The 19682-nt window shown below is 41.1% G+C and overlaps 1 protein-coding gene across 2 annotated transcripts; it reads left to right on the top strand.

Annotated features, from left to right (window-relative positions):
• The first annotated feature begins 5832 nt into the window (after nt 1–5832).
• Nucleotides 5833–17476, top strand: SRD5A3 (steroid 5 alpha-reductase 3). Of its 2 annotated transcripts, none has more exons than XM_067530578.1 (5): nt 5833–6039; nt 10546–10697; nt 12827–13021; nt 14564–14686; nt 15464–17476. In XM_067530578.1, exons 1-5 carry the CDS (start codon nt 5837–5839, stop codon nt 15721–15723), a joined length of 933 nt encoding a protein of 310 aa, XP_067386679.1. In that variant the 5' UTR covers nt 5833–5836; the 3' UTR covers nt 15724–17476. The 2 variants fall into 2 exon arrangements, with proteins under 2 accessions (XP_067386679.1, XP_067386680.1); XM_067530579.1 differs by lacking the exon at nt 5833–6039 and adding an exon at nt 9918–10079.
• The last annotated feature ends 2206 nt before the right edge of the window (nt 17477–19682 follow it).

The following is a 19682-nucleotide window of genomic DNA, read 5'->3' on the forward strand; positions in this document are numbered from 1 at the left end:
ATGCCGGCGGCAGCTGGAGATGCCACCACCACATGTCCATCCTCCTCAGTGTCCAACCTAGAGTGAACTGGGCTGCTCTCTTTTACACTGAAACAGCAGTTCATAGTCGGAGGGGCAGGACTTCCTCCACCCATAGTTTGGGGTTAACCTCTTTTTGACCTGTGCGAGGTAAGTACACCCTGTCACAATTTGCTATATTTCAAAGTTCAGTAAAATAAATATCAAAACACTCCAACCATCCCTCAGTCTACGTATTTAAATGTTGGCTAATTTCTTGTAAGCATCGTAACAGAAGTCTTCAGAAGGATTCAGGTGAGGAGAGAGTAATAACCTTAAGAATCATTGGAAAGAGGGTATTCCATGTATAAGGTGAGACACTGAAGAATGCATAAAGAATATTTTGGGGGAACAGTTAGGACAAAAGGCTTGAACTTGGCATGAGGAGGAAGGAGGAGGAGCAGGTAGAGAGATTCCAAGAGGTGGGAAAAATGGATATAGCTTCAGGCAAAGAATGCTAGCAATGTTAACCTCTTTGTTTAGAATGGAGAAGAAATGGGTGTACCAGCAAGGTCAGAGTGAAAGAGATGTCAGTAACAAAGACAGGAGATGGTGACAGCCTGGATAAGAGGTTTAGCTGTCTGAACAGAAAGAAAAGTGCAGCTTTTAGAAATGTTACGGAAGAAGAAGCTGCAAGTTTTGAAGGCAGCCTGGCTGTGTAGAATGTGACAGAGAGGAGTCACAGATGTCCTTTGGGTTATGGGCCTGATTAACAGGAAGAATGGTGGTATTGTCAACAGTGACAGAACTGGGAGACTAAAAAGAGATTGGGACAGATCCGAGTCAAATTCCAGGGGCTTTTCAAGAGGAAAACAACAAACACAAAACATCATAATGACTTAGATCTTCTGTGGAATTTAGCTGATTCCTGGCAAATGAAATGTGATGCTGGCAAAAATAAACTCAACACATTGGGCTCAATAATAATAAACAGTGATGCAAAATGAATGGAATTTCAATAGGAATTGGAAATGGGATTCTTCAAAAACGTGAAACAAAGTGTTGGGGGAAGCCCTATAAAGCTTAACCTTAGCAGATGAAACACTAGTAAAATAAACTTAAAGCAAGTTTAATGATATCATGCAAGTCTGAAAGGATCCCTTTTAGCATACTGAGTTATACTCTAGAATATATGGCCCCAATTATAAAAAGATTTGTATACACACTTAACTCAATGCATGTGAATATACCCAATGACTTCAACAAGGCTACTCAAATGGTAAAATTAAGCAAATGATATGCCTAAATCTTTGCAGGATTGTGGCCTATGAGTCCAATCTTGCTCCCACTGAAGTCAATTGGAGTTTTGCCATTGCCCTTAGTGTGACAGCATCAGGCCCTGAAGTACATAATTAAAAAAAATAAGTTGCAACTATTGATGTCTATTTAGCTATCTTATGTTTTTATATAACAATTATTACAGTAGTATCTAAGCACTTGGGGGGAAAAAGATAAAAAGGGTTATACAAACATTAACTGAGTAAGGCCACTGCTCTGGGACCACTTACCATGTACTTAACTTTACACCCATGGGTAAAGTTAAACATGTGTTTGCAGGATCAGGTCCTAAATTAGGGAAAAAAGTTTTTAAAAACTCCTTTATCCAGCAACATACATAATAAAATAATAAGAACTAATAGGGAAATGTTGTAGAATCATTTTAAATCTTAGAAAGGTAAATATCACCCGAATTATATTTTAATCAAGCACAAATGATAGGACAAAAAGGAGTATAGGGACATTAAATTGCTAAACAGATGTAATTTAGAATTCTGAGTTAAGGTTCTAGTAGTTCAAGTTTAACAGCAGACAGTGAGCATCACAGCAGGAATTAGCACTAACCCAGCCCATCATATAGCTCCCTGTGTTTTGGGCTTAATTTTTATATTTTTAACTGTGACATTCTCACACTAGTTTATGACTCTTTCAAACTGAATTCCCAGGTAAACTGGATTGAGCCTCAAAGCTCTACCAGAAAAAAGTTGCATGTACACAGATACAGGTTCTGATGCTTATTATAGCACTGTATGCTGATAATGGGCTGATATGCCCATTAAGCTTCGGGTATATAAATTAGCAAAGAATGTTCTAATCCCTAACTACACTAGGAAATGTTACCAAAAAAATGCCATTGGTGCTACAGGTGGTTCAGATGCACATGTGCTACTATCAGCCTTTGTGTAGTCAAGGATCCAGTGGCTTCTGGCATTTTAACTACCACATCACTTAAACCTGCAATAGGTAACGCTGATGCAGCTGAACTAGTGGCAACACAGGGAAATTTTTTGGTAAAAATCTCTAGTGTGGGCACGGCCTAAAATGCTCTTCAGCACTTTTATGCTGCAAGTTTGACACTATTATAAATGGAAACCACTGGAGCACAACTTAAACCCTAGTTCAACAAAGTATTTAAGCTCATCACTGAAGCACAAGCTTTGTCTACACAAAAAAGGGACTGTATTATACTGGTACCGTTAAAAGGTATACACGTTATTATACAAGTATAAAACTGCTAACAATGGTATATTTAATCCCTTATGGGAAGAGGAATAAGTTTTACCATTCTAAGCACTTTTAAAATTGGTATAACTAGGGGTTGTAGTGGCATAACTATATTGGTGAACAATCACACCCCTAACCAAAGTGGTGTTATGGGTACAAAAAACTCTATGTAGACCAGGTCTTAAATCCTAATGAGCTGGCTGACCTTGGGGAAGCTGGTTCCCTTTTCTTCTGCAGCTCTTAATCAGCAGGATCCTGATTTTATGAAGATTTGGGTGGCTATGGGTGGTTAATAAAATCAGAGTTCCACTATATTACAAAACATTTTACAAATGTTTGAATGTTTTTCTGTGAATTCATTAACTAAACCATTAACTTCTGCATATGTGCCATGGCTAAGTTTGAAAAAACAATCAATATAACTACAGTGGTGCTGCTAAATTATCCTTTAGACTTAATACAAAATAATAAAATAAAATAATTGCTTCCACTTGAGTTGGAACCCTATTGGTATAAAAGAAAGGGGGAAGCTAGCAGGGCATTTTCCAATAGGGCCCTCTTCCTCTAGACCACATTCCCCCCCTGTTGGTCTCTTGTTATCTAGATGTTCTTGTTTTCAAGGACCACCATTTCTCATTTGCTGCAGTAGGAGATAGGTAATGGGAAGGACTGCCGCACTCTGGTAGGAATCTGTGAGGAGGATATATCTTCAAGTCAGTGGCACAGCTATGGGCACCCGCATGGCCCCACAATATGTCAACATTTTTATGGATGACCTAGAACAACACTTCCTCAACACTCGTCCCCAAGCACCTCTCCTTTACCTACGCTACATTGATGACATTTTCATCATCTGGGAGAGTCCCTCAAAGAATTCCACTGGGATTTCAATAATTTCCACCCCACCATCCTGGACCAGTCCACACAAGAAATCCACTTCCTGGACACTACAATACAAATAAAGGATGATCACATTAATACCACACTATACCAAGAATCAACTGACCGCAATACATATCTTCATGCCTCCAGCTTCCATCCTGGACACATTACACGATCCATTGTCTACAGCCAAGCTCCAATCCCTCAGACAGAGACAAACACCTAAAGGATCTCCATAAAACATTCTTAAAACTACAATACCCACCTGGAGAGGTGAAGAAACAAATTGACAGAGCCAGACGGGTACCCAGAAGTCACCTACTACAGGACAGACCCAACAAAGAAAACAACAGAACACCACTGGCCATCACCTACAGCCCCCAACTAAAATCTCTCCAACACATCATTAAGGATCTACAACCTATCCTAGCAGATGATCCCTCACTCGCTCAAGCTGTGGGAGGCAGACCTATCCTTGCTTACAGACAGCCCCCCAACCTCAAGCAAATACTCACCAGCAACCGTACACCATACAAGAAGATCACTAACCCAGGAACATACCCCTGCAACAAACCCCGTTGCCAGCTCTGCCCACACATCGACTCTAGCGACACCATCACAGGTCCTAACCACATCAGCCACACCAGAAGCAGCTCATTCAGCTGCACATCTACTAATGTTATATATGCCATCATGTGCCAGCAATGCCCCTCTGCCATGAACATTGGCCAAACCGGACTGTCACTATGCAAAAGAATAAATGGACACAAATCATATATAAAAAATTGTAACATCCATAAACCAATCGGAGAGTACTTCAACCTCCCAGGACACTCTGTAGCTGATTTGAAAGTTGCTATACTTCTACAAAAAAACTTCAAAAACAGACTTCAAAGAGAAACTGCAGAATTGGAACTCATCTGCAAACTTGACAATCAAACTGGGTCTAAATAGGGACTTGGAATGGTTCTCTCATTACAAGAAGTAATTGTCACTGTTCACACATTCTTACCTCCTAATCAATGGTTGTGAATAGGCCTCAACTACTCTAACTGAATGGACTTTGCTCATACCTAACTTCCCCATTGTTGTTCCTTAACTTTAGATGTATATATATACCCCCAATCTGATTTCTATTCTCTATGTCTGACCAAGTGGGTTACAGCCCAGGAAAGTGTATGCCTGCAGAAATTAAATTTGTTAGTCTTTAAAGTGCTACAGAACTCTCGTTGTTTTTACTATTTTTGTTATGGTGTTCCTGGGTTATCTGATTTGATCTTGGGGGTAACTGATGGTCTGTCCATTTACATATAATTTTAAAAATGATTTCCAAGGGCCCAGAGTATTGGATGGGCACTTTTTCATTGCAAAGAAATAAAAGTTAAATAAATAAACACACAAAGGAACAATGCAGCTGACTATACAGAAAGTGCAGATAAATACACAAAACGAATTGTAAATAGAGGAAAACATTTCTTCTGCAAACTCTCTCCGTTCTAGTAATCATAGGTGTTACTTTAAACAGCAGTAGATAAAAGAAATCAGATGAGTATGACTCTTACACTGTTGGTGTCCCTTTTAACACTGAAGTGAAACTTTATTTTTTTTATTTATTTATTTTTTACAGTCCTCTCAGGAAGACCCTTGACTGGAGGATTCCTGTGTGAGAGGTTAATTGGCTTTTACATTTATTTGCTCCCTCTTTTTTTGTTTTGTTTTTTTGTTCCATATATTTTTTTAGGCAAGAATTGAGCTCTCTGCACTGTTTGCTCACAAATGCATATCCCATGGCTTTGCTGTAGAGAACAGGCACAGGACCCTCCCTTTCTTTGCCATCCTACAGCATACTTTGCTTTCCTTTTCAGCGGGGGTTTGTTTTGGGGGTTTTTTACAGTCCCTCGGTACAATCAAGCCTGAGAAAGAGCAAAGGCGAAGAGGGGCAACTTGGCAGCCACGGAATCCGTCTCGTTCCAGTGCTGGCGGGGGAACCAGGGGTGTCAGATCGCCCGGTAGGAGCGGGGGGGGGGGGGGGGCAGACCGTACAAAGGTGTCACGGCTGAGGGCACACAGGGGGTCACCCTGCCTGCCGCCACAGTTGGCAATGGAGGCGGTGGGCGGGTCTGGGCTCCCCTCACGGTCACGCCTCCCAGTAGAGCGGAGCGTCTGGCTGCCCGAGTGCCCGCCCCGGGGCTCCTCCTCAGCTCGCCTCGGACTCGGAGGGCGGCCAGCTCCCTTGCCCTTCCCGCACAGCACTCAGCAATAGGTCGGCCCGCGTCTGGGGCGGGCGCAGGAGGGGGTGGTGCGCTCACACCGGCCCGCCCCTCTGCTGGCTCCAGTTTCTGTCTGGCTCCGCTCCCGCGCAGCGAGCAGACCGGCGGGGCACCTGGGCCGCGCCATGCCGGCCGCGCTCAGCGCCCTCTGGCTGCTGCTGGCCGCCGCCTTCCTCGCCGCGCTGCTGCTGCATTTGTTCTTGCAGCCTCCGCCCGCGGGGCCCGGGCCTGGAGCCGGCCTCTTCCAGGATCTGATCCGCTACGGGAAAACCAAGAGCGGCTGCGGGCAGCGCCCGGCCTGGCTGCGGCTCCTGGATGTGCCCAAGAGGTGACTAGAGGTTGCCTCCGACCCGATCGCCGGGTCTGCTAGCCGGTCCCTAGCACGGGGACGGGACACCCTCTTTCCTAAGCCTGCCCGGGCCCGAGCAGGGTGTCTGACCCCATCCCCTCCCGCCTAAGGCGGCGTGGCCCCAGGAGCCGGCTGAGGAGCCAGAGCCTGGTTTGATGGGATGGGTGCCACCGGCCCTTTCCACATACCCGAGCTAAGGAGAGGCTCGCACTGCAGCCCTTAGCCCTGTGAGTGGGGTGTCTGGTGCTTGTACAACAAATCCCCTTCACCCCTGGAAAGGGCTGCAGGATTAGGGCGACCACCCGTCCAGAATGTCAAATCCCAGCCCCAGGCTTAACGTCTCCTGCACAGCATTTGTCCCAAGTTCCTCAGGGCCACCCGCCGGCCTCTTCCTGACACCGAGGGTTCAGGTACTTCCTGAACCCTTCTTGCCATGAGGCCCTGCCACCTGCCCCTCCTCTTCACCCTAAGGCCCTGCCCCTGGCCAGGCCAGAAGCTGGAGTTGGGCAGTAGAAGAGCTGCCCATGGAGCCTTAAGTGGGAAGCACTGGCCTGGACCCTCCCACCACCTGCCATGGCCATGGCAGGCCCTGGTGGGCGAAGCCAGGGGCAGGACTGCTTTTGAGCTCTCTCTGCTGGCCCGGGAGGCGGGGCCCCAGGGGGAAGAGGAAGAGCAGAGGTGGGGCTTTTGCATGTGTCCTCCTGTTTTTGGAGTTTGAAAAGGTGGCCATCCCCAATTCCCAAGCTTCAAAAATCATGACCCTAGCCTTGGAAAATCTTGAGATTGACTTGAAAATCATGAGGGGTCTTTTTGTGTGTGTTTTTTTGTTAATGTTGGGGTATGTTTCTTTCTGTTCTTCTAGTGTTTCTGAGCTTTGACGTACACACATGCTTTCTAGCTTTTCTCTATAATTGTGAGAGCTGGAAACTTAGTTTAAAAAAATGAAAACTGTGGTTATCATGTAATCCCATGACTCCAGAAGCTGGAGCTTTAAGAACCCTCCAAATATTGTGAGATTCCCCTCAAAATCTGGAGAGTTGGCATCACTGACTTCTGAATTTAAGGTCTTGGAATGAAAGATGCCAAGATAGCAGCTATAGAGTAGACCGAAAGGTTTGTTCAGTGCAAAAGCATATAATGGGCATCAGCAGTGCAAGCTGCCCTACCAGTGCTCTACCTTCTCTCTGGAGAGATGTATAGGTTGTTACTATGTCAGGCTTTGTTTTTGTACCCACAGTTCCCCATGGGTACAGCACCATTAGTACCATACCATGTGAGGCTGTAATGTTGCCAAACCTCAGCTGTTTTTATCATCATAGGGTATGTCTACACTGCAGTAAAACACCCATTGCTGGTCTGGGTCAGCTGACACAGCCTCATGGGGCTTGGGCTGCAAGGCTACAGAAGTGCAGTGTAGATATTCAGGCTCCATATCTACACTACAATTTTATAGCCCCACAGCCTGTGAGCTGGAATCAGCTGACCTGAGCCAGCCGCATGTGTCTTGTTGCAGTGTAGACATACCCATCTTGTTTAATTCTGGATGACATGATGGTAAAAAGGTCTGAGCCCTGTCTAGGCTACAGCTTACTCTGGTGCAGATGCACCAGAAGCAGTTTCAAGGCCAAAAAATCCTAGTATAGAGAAAAGTAATTTAGTCTCCTTGTCCGTTAAGACCTTGGCCTTCCTGATGGTGATGGTATTTATTTTGTTTGGGTTTTTTTAAGACCAGGACCAGGACTCAGAGCAAAAGCTCATTTTGCACATACTATTTTATTGCATTTGGATAGTAACAACATTTGGTTACCATTGAGTATTTAACTAGTTGAGTATGTCTGTAAAGAAACACCTATATATGTATTTGCATGATAGAAAATAATAGTGCAAGAGGTATTGCCTGTAATAGATGCCCTTTTCAAATATCTATCTAGCTTTCTTAGCTAAAGGTTTCATACTGCCGCCCGTAGAATGAAAGAAATGTAGGATTGGTGGGGCCCTCAGTAGGTCATCTAATCCAATGGTTCAGCAGGGTGTCTGTGGCCCCTGGGGGGCTGCGAGCCAGTTTCACAGGGTACCCGAGCCCCGTGGGATGGAAGCCCGAAGTCCATGGGTGGAGCTGGAGGGGCACGTGGTAGAGGGGCATTGCACCCCCAAATTGCAGTGCCTTAGTCAGAGCAGGGCAGCCCTGGGGGCAGCTCCACCTCCTCTCCTCGCTCTCCCCCTCCACCCGGCTAGATCAGAGACTGGAAGCTGGAGCTGGGCACTGTGGGACAGCTGCTGCAGTGGGTGGCCACAGCACTCCCTGTCTCCTCCTGCTGCTGCTGCCCTGGGCCCTGCCTGGTCCTCAGCTCCCAGCCCCCTTTTACTGTTCACTCAGCCGATAAGAGCCGCCTTGGTGGGGGGACCCGACTCCAGGGCAGGCAGAGCCCTCAGGCAGCAATGACCGCAGAGTGGAAGGACCCTTCCCCTCCTGGCACACAGCTCCTAGCTACCCCTCTGCCTGCACCCTGAGCAGTTTTCAAACTTTCTGAGCCCCCCCTTTGAGTTACACTTTTTGGTTGCACAACCCCCTACCCCTTGTAATCCAGACAGGCTGGGTAGCCTGCTGAGATGGTGGCACTCCCTCCCCAGGTTGTACCGTGCAGAACTGGTCCAAGCCCTGCTGGGGCCTGCCCCCCAAATAGAAGTCAAACTACACCCATGCCCCCCTCATCCCATGGGGCAGAAGCCCTGAGCCCCCAGCACCCCCTCGTAGGGCTAAAGCCGTGAGCCCTCTCCTGCCAGACCATGGAGTTTTTATAGCATGTTGTGGGGGCCTTAAGTTAAAAAAAGATTGAGAGCCCCGATCCAGGGCAGTCCCCTACTGACGGAGCTGATGTGGTTGCCCTGACTCTGCATGAGCAGCCTCTTTATTAATAAGGCAATCTACACAGGTACATATCCCACCCCCATTCTTTTAACATTCAAATGAGACAGATCCACTGAGCTTCACATATACGCTGCAGAACTGCCCAGTATGTGTGTTTGTGTGCATGTGTATTTTTAACTATTTATTTGTTTAGGGAGTTTTTAACAAGTCTACAAATCCTTGCCATGTAAATATCAGAACAAACCAATCATTACAACAGTTAGCTTTTGTTTATATGGGAATAGAGTCATAACCAACCAAACAGCTATTAAAATAACTCTAATAGAAAAACCATGGGGAGGGCTCTAGAGAGGAGAGGGAAGAGTATGACCATTGTTTGTCTCTTCAGCCTCTGTTTCATCCCTCTCCCCACACAAACTTTCCATTATTGGGGGCCTCACCAAGAGTCTAAATTGGCCATACCAAACAAGACTTGAGTTTACAGGCTAAGCGGAGACCTGATTTGTATAAAATTCATAGCAGTTTGAATGCTGTTTGTCTCTAAGCCCAAAGTGCTACTTTACCATAACAAGCCCTACTGTGTAGCTATGTTGTTTGCTCTAAACTGTGTCTGTATAAGGTCACCCACAGAAGTACTGTGGCTGAGAAACTTTGAGCACTCCCATCCTGAATGTTTGTCTATAGGCAGATAACCTCAGATGCCGCGATTTTATTAATAGATTTTTATGAGCAGAAGGAGCCATTAGATCATCTAGATTGACCTCCTGTATATTATAGGCCATGAAATTTCATCCAGTTACCCTTGTGTTGAGCCCAGTAACTTGAGTTTATTTAAAGCATGTGCTCCAGAAAGGCAATGAGTCTTGCCTTGAAGATATCAAGAGAGATAAATAAGTCAGGTCTGCAAGACAACTGAAAGACTCCTGGATTTGTGTGGTGACAAAACATAGCACTGTCCCCCTGTGATCTAGATGATTTTGTACAAAAGACGAATACAGAATGGTAACAATTTCTCCATGAGCTGCATGATATGTCCAGAAAAAAAGAAGGTGGAAATGCTGTTAGAGGCAACAGCAAGGAAATGGTCAGAAAAGAATTCCAGGCAGGATGGCTGGGGGATTAAACATGTCATTGTCAGACTTGTAACTGTGTAAGTTCTAACAAACTCATCTTCTATTTTCAAAATGTTATTTTACATTCATGTATTGCGGTGTGATTTAAAAAAAAAATTATTATTATTAATTTATTTTATTATTTTATTTTAAGCTCTAAGTCTTGCACTTGTTTTGTGTGGTCTCCACTCATCCCTCTTCTAGTTTTCTAGTCCAGCTACCGGAAGGTTCTAAAAACAGAGGAAAAGATGTATTGAGTGGGAGATTTTATATTGTGAGAAGCATTTAACTGGGAAAGATAGTGTTTGGAATGAGGCTATGGTAGACATCTGGTAGTTCCATTAAAGGCTCCGGAATCTGTTATTGTGGGAGATTAGGCCAGATGAAAATGAGCCCTTTCCCTTTAGACCTGGTCACTGAATTCCAACATTGAAGAAAGGAATGTTAAGAAAAAATTGATTGAAAAATCCAGAAAGTTAATGCTGTTGCTTCTTTCTTTCACAGGTGGTTTTCTCACTTTTATATTGTTTCTGTGATCTGGAATGGCTTCCTGCTCCAATTGCTCATTCAGGCTTTGTTCCTAGCAAGACCTTTCCCAATATGGCTTCAAGATTTGCTCACTGCTCTTGGTGGAGCTTCGCAGAACCAGGATGAGGGCAAGTACTCCAAATGTTATGGACAGATGCATGGAGGTTGGGAAGCAGAACCACTATACTTTCCTGACATCCCACAGAGAGTGCATCCGCTATTCATCCCTAATTTATTAATTTATACACTAGGCTCCAAATGATTTCCCTGGAGTACCAAGTGGTTGTGCTATAGTTCATGGTAGATAAGTCTTGAGCAGAAAATAATATTACTTCACAATTGCAGTAGTGCATTTCATCAAAGGATCACAAAGTTCTTTAGAAAAGAGTTGCTCTCAACCTGCACTCAACAGCACTTGGTCCTCATACACATGTGCTCTTCCGCTCCCTGGAAGAAGCTCAGAGCAGGATGAGGTTTTGCCATTGGCAGGAGAAGAACTTGGTTCTTTGGCAGCACCGGTGGCAGTTATGTGCTGATCTAAGTCACTAACCAAACTCTGTATCCATTAGAGGCTGAGGATTAAATTGCCCTATTGTTAGCAGGATTCTCTGTACCTACACATGACTCTTAACTAGACTGACAGCACCGGCCACTTCTTTCTAACCTCCTGCTGTTTGAACTTGCAATGGGTGCTAGCTGGCCAACCTTCCTCCACCCCTATCCCAGTCAGGAACATAGCTTTGGAGGTGAGGGGGAGTTCTTTCCTTTATAATAAGATGCTTGTACTGCAACTGAGACTCGGTGTGTCAGGAAATACTGGTTTTGCGTCTTCACTAAGCACCTTCCCAGCCCCTGCCTTCATCAAGAAGTTATAGTAGATCTGAAAGAAGCAGATTTGATCTTGCATTAGACTGGTAAGGAAATATTTTATTTGAAAAATTCTAGATTAGAGTACAATTATGTATGGACTTTATAGATTTGGGAGGGTGTAAAAAAGCATCTCATGTTACCCGCACATTAATCTTCGCAGTACCACCGTAAGAGTACAGGTCAGGAAACCATGGCACAGAAAAAGGGTAGGTGGTCTTGTTCAAGGCGTTTCCATTATACAACACTCCTTTTAGAAGTAATCCTTTCTTTATTTAGACAGAAGAAACGAATGGAAAGGATGTCCCAGAATAATTTCTTGGTTTAATTGATTTAAAAGTGAACAGCAAAGCAAAAATATTTTTGCCCTTTACAATTGTTTTTAGGATATATAAAGAGTATTTTAAAAAAATTTAAATATCATCCTTTGGGTTTTTTTCTCTCCAAACTATAAATACCTGGCCTTTCTTTTATTTTCCCTTAGCAAGAACCATGGAGGACCTGTGCAGCTTTCCCTTACCGCAACTGAGAGGGGACGGGATGCTGAGTCTTAATTTAAAAAGAAAGAAAGAGGGTCTATCTAAATACATCAACAAAAAACAATAGAAGACACACACAAAAATGTTTTGCTTTACAAATCACCATTAGCACATTCAGTCAACAAAAAAGGTCTCATACTTCTGCCTGAAAATTGTTATAGGTAACACTTAAAATGACTGTCTGTAAATTGTAACAGCTCAGAGGTCATAGCCAAAACTTGGAAAAAACAAATTCCAGTTTTATTGTTTGTTGCCAGATTTTGGATAATCTGTTTTTCTGTAAAACTGAAAAAAAAAAAAAAATCATTTAAAAGTTTGTTTACATCATACATTTGACAATATTTGGTGTGTAGATGGTTTCACTATAGTCTGTTTTCTCTTTTTGTGTGGCTCTTTCAGACAACCACAGAGGAGAGAAAAGCATTTTTTTTTAAATGGGGAAATTGGCCGGGGAATTTGGAGGTAGCTTTTTACACCTCACTTTTAATTATTTTTTAATTTTTTTAATTTTCTTTTTTAAATTTACCATCCCTCAGGTTGTCAGTTTCCTTTAAGCATCTGTCTTATTATTAGTGTTTCTAATATGCTCATCACCGCAACAGGTGGGTGCCATATACGTAAATTAAAAAGCATCTTTTCTGTCCAAAAGGACTTACCCTCCATCTTTTAGGGCAGTCATCTTAAAAATACATACAATTTTTTTCCTGCTGTTTAGGTTCCATAGCTGATGTCCCCTTGGATAATTGTAAAATGAATGCAAGTTAAATTATAATGAAAACTCTTTTTCAGAGAGAATTTGGAGCTGTTTAAGAAGAGAAAGTTTAAGATTGTAATTTCTGTTTGACTTGTAGGTGACAAATGCCTGTCTGCCCTCTTAGTTCTCATGCTTCTGTGGCTACACAGCTTTCAAAGGCTCATAGAGTGCCTCTGCATCAGTGTTTTCTCCACTGGTGTCATTCATATCGTGCAGTACTGCTTTGGACTTGGGTACTATATTGTGATTGGCTTAACAGTGCTATGTCAAGTGCCATCTAATGTCAGCAATGGTGAGTGCCTCCTTAGTACTACCATAGTTGCAGCTTCTTTTTCATTTATTTCCAATATCACAAAATGGTTTGGTTGATGGTTGTGGGGGGGAGGGGATGTGAGAGAGAGATTAGTAGTGTGCCAAATCTTTTCACCCTCTATCTGAGGAAGAAAGCTCCATCTACAGAGTGTTTATGTGTATGTGAGATAAGTGATATTTGAGAAGATCTATAAAAGTGTTTACTGCAATTACTTAAAGTCGGACTTATTAATCAGCACATGACATCAGCCTATGTCAGTGCTCACCTGCATTCCTGTAGTATGTGTCCTAGCTCTGGTCTACATGCGGTTTTTCCTTTGTAGCTCAGTGCCGTTGTTTGCTGTATATCACCACATTCTTTAGACTCCCAGGCCCAATACATCATGTCTTTGTCAGTGAAGAGCTTCCACATTATGAAGGAACCACCACTAGATATCTGCTCAGCAGTGTGCAGGATCTCCATGGTTACATGGCTGTTATAGACTGAAGTTTCTTTTTCTGCTATGGGCCCTTCTTTAAGTATGAGCGTGCCCCAGACCCTCTTGGCCAGTACCATTGTTTGTCTCCTTAGTTCTTTGCCTCTAGCCATCTACCCAGTATCAGATAGTCTCCTTTCTCTTTTCTGCTTCAGCCAGTTAAGTATCCACTAATCCTGCAGAGCTCTTTGAATGATGTGACCTATTTCTGCCAACACATTGCACTAAGTCCTACAGCTGTGCAGTTGTTTGTTTTGCTGCACAGGTATCTGATGAACCAAAATACTCAAACTGTATAGTCTACTTTTCACATGACTAATTTTTCTTACGTGGTCAGCACTAGTTACAGAATTTAAGGCACTTCATGCTATCTCAGAGGTAGCTTTGTCCTCCACACTGATTTTACAGCACTCTTGCAATGATTTTGGTGCAAACAAAGCCTTTTCTAGGTAGCAGTGTCTGGGAACACTTTCTGCCTTCCTAATCATGGCACTCCACAGAGATGGTGCATTGGCATAAGCACTGGGGCCCATTTATAGTGCAACTTTCTTGCAGGTCAGAGTCATCTATTCTAACCATTTTTTTTTTTATTGCTAGTGTGAATAAGGCAACAGAGTTCTGTAATGACTTCAGCTATGACACTAACATGGTGATAAGAATACACTCTTAAAGCACTGTCATGGTCAAAAACATGTTAGAATATGGAGGTCTGAACCAAATGGTGAACCTTTCTGTTTTCGATGTGCCCCATCCCTTATTTGAACAGCTACTGATTAAAAACAAAACTGACTAACCATAATTTGCAGTATCAGGCAGTTAAGAATAAAGGCCTGCAGCAATTTATAACTGCGTTGTGGTTCACTGTCTGCACAAGTTGTGTTTAAAAGCCTCATTCACCATTATTGAAGAAGTGGAGAGCACACTGGGAAAAGATGCTAGGTTAAAATATATAAGCTGAACTTTTTTTGAGATGGTATTGGTGAGGGTTTAATGCAGGCTTTTTTCTAATCTTGTATTAATAGGCATACTATTTTCATTTAATTCAGGGAAAGACCTCTTTCTGCAAATCTGCTGGTACCACATCCTAGGAATTATGGTGTACATTTGGGCCTCTGTTCACCAACACAGATGTCATGTGATTCTAGCTAATCTTAGAAAAAGTAAATCAGGTGAGATGTTTCACTTCTTGGAGCTGTTTATGTAATCATTTTTCCATTAAAAATTGGGTGTCAAAATGAATCTCTATAGAGCTGAACCCCTTAGAACACTGATATTTTCCATAAACTCAGTGAAATGAATGCTGATGTGAATGTGTATCTACGTAAATGATTTTCAAGGGGTTAAATTAGTTTATCTGGAAGAGCTTTTAGGTGGTAATATTTAGTTATTCACAGTATGCAAGGTTTAAAACAAAGTTCACACTTGTATCATCCTGAATAGAAATATGTAATAATATTTAGTACTCATATTACTTCTTATGTCTAAAGTGTGTTACAAACACTTAACTAATAATCACAATTCCCTGATAAGTGTTTATAATCTATCTTTTATAAATGGGGAAACTGATACGCAGAGGCTTTTGTAGCCCTAGGCTACAGAAGGAATTACTTTCCTGAGTCAATATTAGAAATACTCACTCCTTTGCTTAGATCTTACTTCTTAATGTATATGTACCATTACGCATTGCATTGGAAATGAGTTAAGGTCATTTTCAAACCTGAGCAGCTAAAATTAGGCTCCTTAATCCATATTTAGGCACATCATAAAAGTGGTGTTATTCTTTTCAAGAAGTGTTTAGCATTCACAAATTCCATTGTAGTCTGTGGGAGCTGCAGGTGCTCAGTGTTACTCGGTAATTATACATAAATATGGATTAAGAATTAAAGCTTATTTTAATACATGCACTATCAATTAACTTTTTTCTTTCTTTCTTTCTTTCATTGCAGGAAAGATAGTAAACTTGAACCACAGTGTTCCTTTTGGAGACTGGTTTGATAGAGTATCTTGCCCACATTATTTTGCTGAACTCCTAATATATATATCTATGGCAATCACATTTGGATTTCACAACTTAACCTGGTGGTTTGTAGTAATGTATGTGGTATTTAGCCAGGCATTGGCTGCAGTTCTGTGCCATGAGTTCTATGTGAACAAATTCAGCTCCTACCCAACGCATCGAAAAGCATTTATACCATTTCTTTTTTAGAATCTTTATTTTTGTTAAATATGTCTTTAATGCAATCAGTGAAATGCTGTCTAATACATAATGGAAGACTGAGGTTCTCAGGAGTATGTGTAATGCAACTGATACCAAAGCTATGGTAAAATAATGCTTACTGTCTGATTCCAGCTCAAAACCACACGACTTTAATAACTTCATCATGAAATCAAAATGAAACTTTTAAAAAGTATCAACAATATGTGGAGCCTGAACTGCACATGACATTAAAGACCTCAATTAAAATGCAGTAACTGCTTATGTTTAGCCTTTGTGTATTTGACATTCATGTTTAATATTTAAAACACTTTCATCACACTATGCAGCAAGCCAAAAAGTGTGCCTTTATTTTATATGTAACACACGTGTATGTAGGGAAGGGAAGTCGCTTAAAGTGAAGAGAAACCACTGTATTTCATGTTTTAGCTAATATTTAAAAAGGAAAATATACTCATTCTCTACCCCACTCACCATTAAATTTATTCAAAGAAGCTAACTGTTTAGGAATATTGTGCATTGCCTCTAAATATTTTCCTATGGATAATTGAGAGCAGTTGGTAATCTTAGAGGGGAGAGATTGTGAGATTAAATTCTATAAAGCTGTGGGGAGAGGAAACTAGGATATTTTGAATATAAGGATAGGGGACCCCCCCCCATGACTGTTTCATTTTTTGCTAATACATTTTTTATTGGTCCAATTCACATCTTTGAGATACACCAAACACAAAAAAAGGTTTAGGAATCTCTTTGATGGGAAGGATGGCTATTCCACTGATTGATTTACATTCTCAGTAACAGAAATAAATGTACTTTTTAGGCAGTAAAAGTCTGAATGTAAAGAATGTCTCATTTTGCTATGGATAGTTATGTTGGCATTTTTGTTGGCAGCCTCAGAAAACTGTATAGAACTCAGCTGCCTTCACCATGAGGTTTATTAAGAATTGTGATAGGCCATTCTGTTAAGTTTGTGCAAAGCAGTAGAGTGGGAGTTGCATATGTTGAGTAATACACAGACTTCAAAAAAGAGGTCCAACAGAGTCATCTACCCAATGCAGTGTTACCATACTGAGGAGAACAGAACTCAAAGCATGGTACTACTTTAAAAATGACTCTCTGGTGTTTCATATTCATTGTGTCTTACTTAGTCCCACTTAAATTTGCTTAGTTTTCAGGGAAGAAGATACTTTTTCTGTCAATCCTACAAACTCATACTGAGCTCTGATAGTCACAGCAGATTCTCTGTCTCATGCATGACCACCAGCAACAGAGATTCTGCAAGCTAAATTATGGCCTCAGTTTACAACTGTGTTAATTCATTGTCTTCATATTATACCTGCGGAGAAATGTGTGCATCTTCATTTAAGGCTATTGGAGTTGCACAGGCGTTACTGAGGGCACATTATCTTGGACCGTGAGAACATCCACACTTATATTAGGATGTGAACATTTAAAAAAAATTAGAATGGTTATAATAAACTCTCACGATACAGGACATTCATCAACCTCTAGATGACAGGTATTAAGAAGAAATTTCTCTTATGAGCAGGTTATTCCACATTGTGCAGTACAGGGTTTCTTGCTTCCTTTGAAGCATCTGATACTTGCAGGAATAGGACATTGGAGTAAATGATCAACTGGTCTGATCCGGTATAGGAATTCTATTTCAATGTATATATTTTTTCTCTTTTTAAAAATGTATTATAATATCTGAATATATTAATAAATTCCTGGTATAAAAATATATTTTGTTGTGGGCAATTAATTTTTTACTGAAGAAACATTACAGTATATACTACTATTTTCTATAACAGACATTTTACAAAAGACTGATGTAACAAGTTTAAGTACTTACAAAGTATTAATTATAGAAAAGAGAAAGACAAACCTTTCCATGTGTATTAACAAGCACTTTGAATGAAACATCGGTCCTTTCACAAGACATATAATTGCATTGGGAAGGGATAATAAACTCCCTCTTACCTAGTATAACATATTAATACCTACAACGTGCTTCCACAGTGAGAATTCTTTCGGATACCTGAAGTGATCATGCAGATGTGGAAAAAAATTGCCTTTTTACTTTGATTTTATTTGGCTGATACATCAATGTCAAATATCATTGTAGCAGTTCAAACAATACAAAAATATTTGGTTTGCCAGGATAAACTCATGCTATTGGAAACGCAAAATATTTCCCAATTCCAAAGTGTGACAATAGTAATGGACATGTCCCTCTTGACCAAATTACCCCCAACTGATCTTGTTTCAATGTGGGCTTTATAATCCTGCAAACTACCACCCATATTAGTTAGTAGATGCATGGAAGGGAAGAAATTATGTATGCTAACAGTTTTAATGTGCCAAAGCTTTTGAGTCTAATGGCAATACCTTTGAGCTAAAGATGTTACATACAATCTCTCAGCTGAATGACCATCTGTTTTGGAAAAGGGAAAAAGTCTTATGAAAAGATTCATGTGGACTCAATAGTTCCAATACTTCCCAGAGACAAATTGTAAAACGTGTTGCATTACAATATGTTTGTTAAATGAACCACGCTACTATTTCTTACATGTTGTTTTTCCTAAAAGCTACTCTGCTTTTATATTTTCTTATTCTCTCCCTGCAAGTAAATAGTAGACATTAACCTAAGGTAGAGGCAGCTTCTTGTCTAAACCTTGTCCTCTATAGCTGAAATCCTGGAAGTAAAAGTCTCAGTTGTTTCTTTGATTAAAATTAAGGAGTGCTGCACAGAATGCAGCATATTTAGTCATAACTTCATTTTTTGGTGGAATAATTTCTGAAGGTTCCTATAGCTTTGGGAATCAGAGATGCAGTCCCTTCCTAGTGCCATCTCTTTCTCATTAAAGTGTTTTCTGTGACAGGTGCTGGGCTTGATTCCCAGGCGGCTATTTGGACTTCTTTCAAGGCACTTCCCACTTCAGTACTGGCAGTTCAATTAGTCTTGTAAACAGAAAAATCACTGATTCTGTCAAGTTGTTTGTCTAAAAAATATTTTAGCAGATATCCCTTGGGAGTGCTCAACAAACACATCTGCTCCTGAAACAGCACATTTATGACCCCCTGTACATTTCCTTTTTGCAAGTGAAAACACATGCCGCACATTTCTCTGGATACACGTAACATCAGACTGACTGAAAGTATTTCTAGTATTTGCAGTGCTTTTAAATAACATTATGGTGCACATACAATTTTGAAATGTGCACAGGCTATATGCCTATTCGTTGCTTTCTTTCAGAACTCAGTTCTGTCCTTAATACAGTTTTGTTCTTTAAGCTGTCTAACCAATTTTACCCACCTCACAAAATTCAAACCTGATGGTTCCTAGAAGACCTACATCTTCAGACATCACTGATGAGTAACAGTTGTAAAGTGGCATCATGTGGTGCATGAATTATACAACACCTTTTCCTGCTTTGTTTTAAAGTCTGGTTAGTGAGCAGCTGACACTTAATGGTTGTATATTTGCAGGTGAATAAATCGGAACAGAGCCAGCCTGAAGTACAGTACACTCCTTTTATAAGAATCACATCCGTCCTGGATGATTTGATTCTTATAAGTGGAATTGCAAAGAATTAATGAAATTGACTTATGTTTTAAACAGCTGGCTTTTTTTTATTCAATTGAGAAACATCTCATTTACTGTAACTAAATGCTTTAGACTTTAAACATATTCAACTAAACCATACCAACATTCTAACTGAGCAACAGCTATTTATTATTATTACCCAATCATTTAGCTGGTGCTTTTATTCAACGCAATTATTAATACTGTACAGCATGTTACAACTTTACACAAAGTGTAAGTTAGCAGAGCTATGTACCTTTTAAGGTATATATCTTTGTATATATATCTCTTAAGGTATATAGCTTTCCATCCAAAGATACAAATTTTAAAATCTCTCAAATAAACTGCAACAAATATAACA

Source organism: Emydura macquarii, unplaced genomic scaffold (genome assembly GCF_026122565.2).
Source record: "Emydura macquarii macquarii isolate MOO-44397 ecotype Brisbane River unplaced genomic scaffold, CSIRO-AGI_Emac_v2 contig_3108, whole genome shotgun sequence".
NCBI classification, from domain to species: domain Eukaryota; kingdom Metazoa; phylum Chordata; order Testudines; family Chelidae; genus Emydura; species Emydura macquarii.